This window comes from Neopsephotus bourkii, unplaced genomic scaffold, assembly GCF_033783945.1.
Source record: "Neopsephotus bourkii isolate Nb327-2 ecotype Australia unplaced genomic scaffold, CSIRO-AGI_Nbou_v1 NB_1471, whole genome shotgun sequence".
Classification (NCBI taxonomy): domain Eukaryota; kingdom Metazoa; phylum Chordata; class Aves; order Psittaciformes; family Psittacidae; genus Neopsephotus; species Neopsephotus bourkii.
Window position 1 is genome coordinate 715,136 of NW_026901947.1, and position 10,691 is coordinate 725,826.

The 10,691-nt window shown below is 44.9% G+C and overlaps 1 protein-coding gene across 3 annotated transcripts in view; it reads right to left on the reverse strand.

Moving 5' to 3' along the window:
- FAM219A (family with sequence similarity 219 member A) overlaps positions 1-10,571 on the reverse strand; it is an 86,810-nt gene extending 76,239 nt beyond the window's left edge. For 2 of the 3 annotated variants that reach the window (XM_061369030.1, XM_061369028.1), the window contains exon 1: positions 10,311-10,571. In XM_061369030.1, coding sequence (XP_061225014.1) covers positions 10,311-10,370 — 60 coding nt within the window. In that variant the 5' untranslated portion in view covers positions 10,371-10,571. The remainder of the gene's footprint in view (positions 1-10,310) is intronic. The other variant, XM_061369031.1, reaches the window with a different exon arrangement.
- Positions 10,572-10,691: the final 120 nt, after the last annotated feature.

Consider the following 10,691-nt stretch of genomic DNA (forward strand, 5'->3'; position numbering starts at 1 on the left):
ATACCTATGGTAAAAGCACCTAGCTTTCTATCAGTTATTAATATAGCAAGCCAGACTCCACTGGCTACTTAAAAAATCTTTCAAAAACCCCAAAATCAACTGGCCTCAAAAGAAGGAGTCCATAAAAACATCAGGACTGGTTTTGAATTCCTATATACCTATTAAAAAAAAAAAAAACCCTCACATGTTCATATAATTCTGAATAATCTCTACAAAAGACAAGTCAGAAGCCAAGTATGAAGTATTTGATCCTCAAGGTGATTAAGATTTACAAGAGCTGTCAGGATCTTGTGCTATCAAGTGAATCGGCAACACTAGAATGCCCTAACAGCCAGATGGATGCAGAAATTGAGAAGTCTGAAGACTTAACATTGAATTTTTTTGCTTTTTACAGAGTTATCAACAGCCATTCACCATCAGAGCCACTGTAAAACTACCAAAGCTTGCTAAGAAGGGTAAAATTGCTTGCTAATAACATAAAATGATAAAACATATGAGGAAATCAAGTAAGCCAGCACCAAATACACACCTCAACACCAGAAAAAGCACCTTGTGCGTCACCAGCCAAGTGCTAGGCTGTTAGCCACCAGCTACTCAAATCAGCACTTCTATATAGGCACATAGTACTAAATATTGCTTCAAGGGTTAATCATTTGGACAAGCAAGGGAAAAAATTCAGTGCTATCTGTCTGCATCATGGACTACTATTATCTAAAGCAGAGATGAAATGAGCTGCTGTCTTGGCAACACATGCACTCTTTTTCCATCTCATAAGCAGACTGAAAAACAAGCAGGGCCCTGTTACTGAAAAGAGGTTAAGCATGCACCTAATTCATGCATCTCCATTTGTCAAATTGAGCACAGCCTATGGCCGCAAACCAAGTACCAAGCACTGCAAATTTCACACCTCTGCAAGTTAATACATAAGCGCCTCTAGATTTAGTATGTCCTACCATTTAACCTCATGGGACAAACCGTTTTTGCTGGATTGGTCTCTACCTGAAGAAATTTACCCCTCAAATTCAGAGATTGATCTTTAAGAATTCAGTGTTGCAAACACGGAACTAAGAGTTAATGAAAGAGTGTACCTGACATGTCCGCTGCAGCAAAAGGAAACTTCTCTGCAGAACGCACAGATCACAAATTCTGTGTAGCTACGTAATATAAATGAAGCATTCTCCCATAACCAGATAATCTCTTTATAATAATTCTTACATGCGCAGCATGGATCATCTCAGTTATTTTCACAATCACTTTGCCCTAATTTTTGCAAGGGTTACAAGATACTCTTCAAGGAGAAGTACTTTTATGATATGCTATCTGAAGTACGTACACCTAAGGGAGGGTTTCACTCTGCTGGAACAGAGGAAGACAGGAGTGGTTTTACTTTTTACTCTATCAGAACAGCAGAGGCACTGCTATTGCTTTTCAGAATTCTGGAGTCTATTTCAGGCTTTGCATTAACATCCTGAAGCGACAATTCCTGTAAGACAAACCTCAGTATGCGTCACAATTAATTTTCAAGAGGAGCTGGACTTCTTTTAACTTTTTTACCATACCCATTCCCCTTAATCCTAGCACAGTGATCAAAACTGGAATCTAAAAACAACTTTTGACACACACATTTACAGAAATGGAATTCACTAGGCAGCAGTTTCTCCTAGGCTTATCAACAGCCAACAACCCAAGAGAAGTGCAGCTTTTACATGCTCCAGTGGGCCAGGTGACCTCCATCTTCAAATCCTGTGAACATGCTGTTCCTGTAACTATTCTTGTGACTGCTATTCACTTTTTTCCTAACCCTTACATTATGGGAAATTAAGATTAGGGATCTATATAGATCCACAGCCCCAGCAGATGTTGGCAGGGGGAGAGACAGGAAGGGTTAAGTGGTTCCCTGGACTACAACACTATTTTGCTGCAAGATTGTTTTAAGATCCTAAGCTTAAGGAAATAAAGGTTTTCCTGCTACTTCCATATCACACAGATATGTTCATACCCCTCCAGCTTGTCTCAAAGGATATCGTGCCTGGCTTTCTCTTACTCCACATGTATTCCGTAGCCAGATGCTACAAGAATCAAGGTTCAGGTACTGTGCATTCTCTTGCTCTTTCAAAATAAATCCATGTTTGCAACCATTAGGGGTCAATGCTACAATTCAGAAGACACTACACCATTTCCATGATGTAGACTGCACTTACACTATGTCCATTTTGCCACTGGAACAAAGCTGTCTCAGAGAAGTGTGGCTCTGGAAGTGCTGCTGCAGAGCGGAGGCTATACCAGCCTCACTGGTCCCTGTACAGAGACACAGGAGCACTGCACATTTCTCTGTACACCAAGACACCCTACTCCAAACTACACAAGCCAAGCCTGGAAGGGTAACCCTTCACTAGTTTTGGTCCATCAGTGCAATCACCTTTTTCCACGCCTCAGCTGACAAAGAGATGCCTACAGAACATCTATGTGTTCAACTGAAGGGTCTGCTCTGCCCATCACATGCAATATATTTTCCATTTGCATCACGTGCATGTGGTTGGGAAGAAAATCATGCTGCATACAAAAGGAAAGTATTGTTTTTAGACATGTCAGTCACAAGATTCTGCCAGACCAAAGCTTTGCAATGCCAGGAACACTCCTATTTGTTTTTTCTTTTCCATTAACAATAGGAAACCCATGCAATGCAGAGCTCTCTCTCTCCCTCTCCCATTCTCAGGTCAGCCTGCTCTGACACATCCATGGATGTTCAGGCCCTGCAGACTTCACAAATCTTGAAACTTGTCCTTTACTACACCTTAAACTACTTGCAACAACTGACCACAAAACAAGTTTCAGATTAAAAGTTAAGCCCCACAGTCAAGTCACTACCAATGAGGATTAAGCCCCATGAGTATTAAAACAGTAGGTATATTCCTCCACTGCATGAACAACTGCAGGCAAAAGCCTTTACTTCATACTCTGTAGATTCCTACCGTGGCCACAAACATTGGGATTTGAGCAGGAGAGGCTAGCTTATCCCAGCTCAAAAGCTCTTTCCATGCCTGTAGCAAACTTCATGGACAGCAACACACCCCAAATTCACTGGGGGGGGGTAGGGAAGGAAATATTAATTAGATTAGCATAAGCATCTCTGACATTGAAAGAGGAACCAAGATTTATTTTCACCTGAGACCACATAATAAAAACCTGAAACAAGACATAACCTAAGTAAACACTTTAATTGAATATGGGTGTACTGAATGACTAACCTACATTTCCATGCAATCAGTAGAACACCAAGAGAGAAATGATGATCATTAGAATACCACTGCTGTGCTTGGCTTAGGAAAATGGACTGTCTACAGGATTTATTAGACTGAATGCTGCAGAGCCCGAATGGTAAGCTACTCATATTAATGGATGTTAGTTCAGGAAGGACACTGGAAAGAAACTAAGAAAAACAGGGCCAGACAGGTATGAGGCAAGACACTGCAACTTACCTAGTAAAAGCTGTTGAGATGCACCAATATACTCTGCATGTATGTAAGAGAGCATTTATCTGCTAAAGACTTTCCTAGAGTAATAAACCTTGCTGTCCTGTCAATCAGTGACAGATGTGTCCAACAGCCAAGCAGATTCCCTAGCAAGTACTGTTTAAAATGAAGAAAATTTCCACCTACAATTTCGTTGACTCCAACTCCATCCATTCACTGATACAATGGATACTGAAGAGGGACTCTTCATCACGAACTGTAGCAATAGGGCAAGAGGGAATGGGTTTAAACTGAAACAGGGGAAGTTCAGGTTAGATATAAGGAAGAAGTTCTTTACTGTGAGGGTGATGAGGCACTGGAACAGGCTGCCCAAAGAAGTGGTAAATGCTCCACCCCTGGCACTGTTCAAGGCCAGGTTTGACAAGAGCCTTGGGTGACATGGTCTAGTGTGAGATGACCCTGCCCATGGCAGGGGGGTTAGAACTGGATAATCTTAAGGTCCTTTCCAACTCAAACCATTCTATGATTTTCTGATTCTAACCCACTATCTTCTCAGTCAAACCAGTGAAGCAAGTATTTGCTTTCTACTGCATACTACAAAATGGATACCCATCCATTTCACAAGATTACACTTTAAATCTCCAAAAGAATAACAGCCAAGAAGACTACACAGGGTTCAGGCTGGACTGACAGATTTACTAGTTGCAAGTGGCTGCATCATTATGATGTCAATTTTATAGTGGCAGATAAAAGAATAACTCCAGAGGGACCTTATATTCAAAATGGCACAAGACTTCACCGAAGATGCATGGCATGAGCAACTCTGAATGGAAGGCATAGACACATTTCTATGTAAAATTTCTACCTGGCTGCAGAAAGTGACACATAATTGATCTATGTAGAAGCAAAAAGGCAACTACTCCAGCCAAGTTTTTAAATGTATGGAAAAAACGGGTACACTATGATGACTGACAAACTCTCAGTCTTACTGTTAGCCAGCTCCACTCTTAATCTCCTGCCCCATAGACTGAACCAGTGATGGGGTTTGATCTCTAATCAAAGATTAGAGATGGAGTTCCTCCTCTAATCTTAATCAAGTTCAGTCTTCAGTTTCACAGCAATGAATATGTAACTCCAAAGAGGCCACATATTCCCTACAGCCTCACTGGTAAGCTGAGGGCTTTTCTTGAATGAAGTCTTGCAGAACTTCAGGCATGCATTGCTATCCTCTTTCACCCCGGCATTTTGCTCATCTTGTCTGACTCTATGGACCTGTTAATACCTACTGGACCAAAGAGTATACATCTCTATCAATAGCAGAAATTGGTGTCTGAGTACATACTAATATCAAGCTACATACAGATAATGAGCTCTTGGGAGTCATGGATGAATCCCAAGAGGGCACTGTGCAGGTTGAATTCCTCATAAGAGTACAGTGCCCCATTTTTATCATCTTTCTTCATTCAAGAAGAGATTTCCAAACATGACTGACAAAACAACCATAGTCACAGCTTGTGCAAAAAAGTGGAGAAGACAAAACAGTGTGCCTGCAGAGACAGTGCCAGCCAGAACACACTCCCATGTCATGACAGGTCATCCTCTAGCTACAGCAGCCACATCCCTCACCATGGCTGTTTGGGAGCCTGTGCCAGACCACTGCTGGAGTTTGAGCCTGGCATGGGGTGGCAACAGAAGTGTTCCTGTATGTCTGCACTGAAGGTCTGATACAAGACAGGGAGGGGAAAGGACAGAACCCAATGAACTGAAGTATTCAGGGAGGCAACACTTAAGACTACCGCTAAAGACAACACTGCAGCACATGAAACCAGGTTGTATAACTAAAGGCAGCAGTATCTGAAATAGTTCTGTTTCAGAACCCATAGTCTTGTGACATTACAAATCTCATGTACTGTAAGCACTCACAAAACATATAGCTGTGTAACCCTTGGGCTACATTACAATGAATATACATACATTTTCTCTGTAGAAGTGTTTTCCTTCCAAAAAGAAGAGCGTATTGTGTATCTACACTAGAGACCTAATGTTACATTAATCCACTATTTCTAAGCCCTAGAGGTATAACCTTTCTTTTCACCTCTTGGTTAATTTCAGTTTTCTATTTTTAGGTTTTTCCCCATTTTAGGGATGCAGAAGACAAAACAAAGAGATCATAACACACTTCCTCGGGATGAGATAATCAATATTTTCCAAAAATAAAGAATTCACATTGTATAAGCATGCTGAGCACTTACACTGTCCACTGACAAAATAATAGTTGGGTGTTTTTTTTAAATTAAATATCCAATAGATAATCTAATATTTTTCTTTTCTGTTTTTCTCTTCTAATGTTAACATTTTTGGCTCTGCAGCATTCAGACTAGAAATACACCTTCTGTATTTTCAAAGTTTCTGGAAATTTTACACTTCCAGCACCAGTGTAGATTTGGCATCCCAGCTAAAAAGCCTACAGCATCACTGTAGGATGTGGTTATTAAAATCCTTAGGTTGGCTGTCATGATCACAACTAAATCTACCAGTCTGAGGTCCCACAGCCTGATAAACTTCTGCAAGGAACCTGCCTGGCCATAATGCTTCAGAATGAGATAAAAGAACCATCAGCCCAATTTCTTTGGAAAGAGTTTCCATTTCTCACGTGGGCAGAGAACTGGAAACCAAAATGCAGCAGTCCAGCTGCTGCCTTCAGGAAATGAGCCAAAGCCTCGGGAGTTTTTTTGTCAAAGCTCCTCAGAAGCTACTGCACTTTGACAGGTGCTTTTTCTTAGGAAAAGTCATACTGGTGCCATGTGGGCAAACACACTTTTACTCTAATTCCATTTTTGTGCTAAGAACAGAAACTGCCTGCGTCAATGTACGGGAGCAATGTGTGATCCAACACTGTCATCTCTCAGTTTGCCATCATATGCCAGCAAGTACTTGGTGTGTGATTCTAGCAGAATTCAAGATACAACCCCACTGCATTGTGCTCAGTACATTTTGTTTCAACAAAAATACTATGGATTTTGCAAGAGTTTAGCTAACGTCACAAAATACAGACTTAGAAATCTCAGGGAGAGCATGCAGTGAGGCTCCAGTGCTAAAGAAAGGATGGGTCTACATTTAGTTGCAGACTCTGCCATTCCTATTTCAGAAAGTATTTTGATTCTATTTCTCTGCAGCATCCTCACTGTGCAAATGTCCCTTCATCTCTCTCTCTCAAAGATGTACGTACCCTCCATAATCAGAACTATGTTAGGAAACCTTCCAGACAAAAGAAACACCCAAAACCCTAAAAAACCAAACTAACACACATCATCATAATGCACCACCAAGTAAGTTTGAAATTAACACATCAAATACCAACCCCATCAGCCAAGACAGCTATCTACCACATATAAGTGTCACAGAAACAGTCAATTTCAGACCTCATCACACCATGCATTCCCAAAATCCTGGGCATGGACTGTCTGCTACGAACCCACCACCCAGCAGTTAACAAAGAGAGAGCCCTTTTTGTGAGTGCAGAAGGATCATGACGAGTTGAAGATCAAATAGAAACTAAGCAGATCTAAGAATTTCCACAGTGGAGATTGCATCACATTGATAAGGAAGACATGACACTAAGCATCCAGAGTAAACAAACCCCTTGTAAATTAGCTTGCATTAATTTGAAGAAGCATGCATTTTTGGGATGGAAGCCAAGAGTCACCAGTATCCAAGAGAGGAAATGGGAATCAGAACAAACCATCCCATTTTCATGGAAAGGAGACACATGAATGAGGAGAACTGATGGTTACCAGCCTTTCTTCCCTTCCTTTACAAATATGTACAGAATTGTGCCACAATATCAAAATAAGTAAAGTAATGCTCTTGCAAAGATACAAAACACTATGCTTCATCTCATCCTACAGCCTGCCAGTGTTTAACTAAGGTCCATATGCCACCCTGTCCACCTGCCCTGGGTCTGCGTTAGTACACAGTTCACATCACACATGTTTGCAGAGGCCAAGCTGAATCAAGACAGCTTATGCTTATCCAAACAGGCTGGAGACAGGAGAAAATGGTTGCCTACCTTCTTAACTTCACATCACTGCATCCAATGCAGTAGTAGGGTAAGAAAGTCACACATGACAGAGCTGGCCAACATTGAGCCTGCAGACCAAATGCTTCCTGGCTCAGAAACACAATCCCCATCTACTTGCTCTTAGCAGAGAGAAAACTGTAGAGAGATCTGGTGGGCTTTGCTGGAGCAAGCAGTACTCCACACAGCTCCTGTCTGTACTATCTAGGTACTGCCTTTAGCCTTGCAGTGTGATGCCAGTGCACTCCTTGGTTGGTCAAGGCTGTCAAGGAGAAAAGATTCTCCCACCAGACACATTTGAGTTTTAAAGAACTTACTTTTGCAAGAAGCCATGGATATGTCAGGTTCTCTGTCTCTGCTCAGTAAATACAACACTGGTTATTGTCAGGATGTACTCAGTGGGCATCAGGTATTAGCGTTCTATCATCCCTGACAGACAGCTCATCAATAGTGTCAGTATCAATGGCAGGTTTGGAGGCTGAGGGGCTCAGAAAGGCTTCAGTCTACCTTGCAAGAATGACTTCCCTTCAGCAGTTAACAGCCGTACCTGTCTCCTGATTTCGAACATCAGATTAGCAGACCTGCATGTCAGATGGCTTCTAGACAGACCACTGGCAGACTGAGGGTGCACAAGACGTTGGGAGTGAACACAAACAGGACAGCTGACCCCAACTGAACCAAGGGATACCCCATACCAAATGGAGTCATGCTCAGCATACAGAGCTGGGGAAAGAAGGAAGTGGGGATGTTCAGAGTGATCTGTTGTCTCTGCTTGATAAAAACTCAGACAACAAACAGCACATGCAACAAGTCTGTATCAGCTTGAATGCACAGTTTTCTTTCCCTCCACAAAGGTGGGAAAAGAACCAAACAACAACAAAATGAAGCTAAAATACATGTTCACAATTTGTCAACACTCGCACCATTAAAAGTGTTTTTTCTTGCCACTAAGTGGTAATTCGAGTTTGTAGACCTTCATAGGATCCTTCTGTTCATGAGACACCTATGGTGTTCTCAACTTTTTACAAACACTAGCTGCAACAAGAAACCAAGGATCAATAGATAACTCTAACATACAGTTTGATATACTGGAAATCTCAGTAGTGTCTTCAGTGGTAACATAAACCTGCCAATAACCTAGCCCGCCTGCTACCAAATGGATCCGTGCAAGTGTGTCCCTGCCCATGGCAGGGGGGTTGGAGCTTGATGATCTGGAGGTCCTTTCCAACCCTGACTATTCTATGATTCTATGAAGTATTTCATTAAAGTTATTTCCACCTCTTCAAACATTTCATATTCCCATCTCACACAATCAGAGGCTGAGATGGAATGTGCTTACTCCAGGTGCCAAAGGGAATCAGCAACTTGAGTGAGTCAGCCCATTATCCAGCTTTCAGTTTAATGCCAAGGTGAACTGTAATTCAACAGGTCCCAGGTTATACATAATAATACACCAAGCAGAGAGCGAGGCAGACCGGAGTAAGGGCAAAGGAACACAGCAAAACCTCTGTCAGATGGGAAACAGAAGTGGAAACATTCAGATGTTCTGTGGCACGCATCTGAGGCACAACATCATACAAAGGCAAGCCTGTAGCATCAAAGCAAAGCAGCTACGTGCTCATAAGAAGTCTTTTGAGTGCTTAGTCTAGCATCTCCTATGGCTGCCAGCCAGCTGGCCTTCCTTCATAACTGTCATTTCAGAAGCTACCAAAAGCCCAGGGCCATTCTACCTGCCCATTTACACAGCCTTGAAGCCCCACGAGCCGTGTACTTCCTTTGCTGCAAACATTCCCCAGGGTCCCATGTAGCAGTGTAACCATCATGTCAACCTCTTCAGAGCTCATTAATTGAGTGTAATTGTGCTTATGAAGTGAAAAAAACATCCTGATATGAAGAACACACGCCCTGGCAAAGGGAAGGAGGGGGAAGGAGCGGAAATCAAGCACTCGCAGATTGGGGCATGTTTTTTAATGTAAATTATTTTGTCAGCAAAACTGATTTCCAGAGCTGTTTCTTTGCAAAACACCTGGACTTTTCACACGATGAGCATCCAACAGCGGCTCCGTACTGAGCGCAGCGGCTGTAAAATCAGCCATGAGGAAGGTCCTGCAGCCTCCCACCGCACTTATTTCACACCCATCCCAGGAGGCTAAACCAGTCCCTGGGGATCACCGCGCGTCGCAGCTCCCAGACAGCGCTGCGCGAAAACACCACCTCATTTTCACCCCAGATCTCACGTGTCTTGTGAGAGCCAACTAAAACCCCGCAGTCCCCAGCGCACCCGGCTGCTCTGGCCACCCGTCCTTCGCCGGGGAGCCCGGTTAAGGCGGCGGCGAACACTCGCCCCGTCGCCAGCCAGGCCGGGATGATGCTCCGGAGAGGGGACGTCTGCACCGAGGCAGGAGCGCAGCTGCTGCCGCCCTCCCCGCAGGCGGGTTCTGCCGTAGCTACCGGCGGCGGCGAGAGGATGGGACGATCGGGGCGGACGGGCAGCAGTGCCTACGGTGACCGCGGGATGACACAGCAGCAGCCGCCGCTGGGCACAGCCCCGGGGCCGGCAGGGATGGCGGCGGCGCTGAGGGAACGACCGTTACATAACGGTCGCGGCCCGCAGACCCGACCCCAGCATTGACACCGGTTCCCCCCCCTCCTCTTCCTCCTGGCACTGCTGCTCCCGCTCCGTCCCCGGACACCGCGATGAGACAGCGGCGGCGGCTCCCGGGGACATCGCGGCCCCGCCCGCCCCTCCCTCCCCTCACCAGCGGCTGCATCTCGGCGCGCACGGCGGGCACCTGGAACCGGTCTATCTCCTCCATCATGGTGGCGGCGGGGCTGGGGCGCGGCACGGGCGGACTGAAGGCGGGCGGACGGGAGAGCGCAGGGAGGCTCCTCACGCGCCGAAGGACGACACCGACAATACCGCCACCAGCCGCGGCTACTGCCTCATCGCCGCCGCCGCGGTGACTCAGCCGCGCCGCTTCCGGGTCCGGCCTCCGCCGCCCCACCCCTTATCTGCATATTCATGAGGAGGGGGGCGTGGTCACTGTCAGCACCGCAGGAACCCGGATGCTCGGTTCCCCGCTGCCCCCCGCCCCACCGGGACGTACCATTCCCCACCTTGGGGGAGGCAGCGAGGGCTT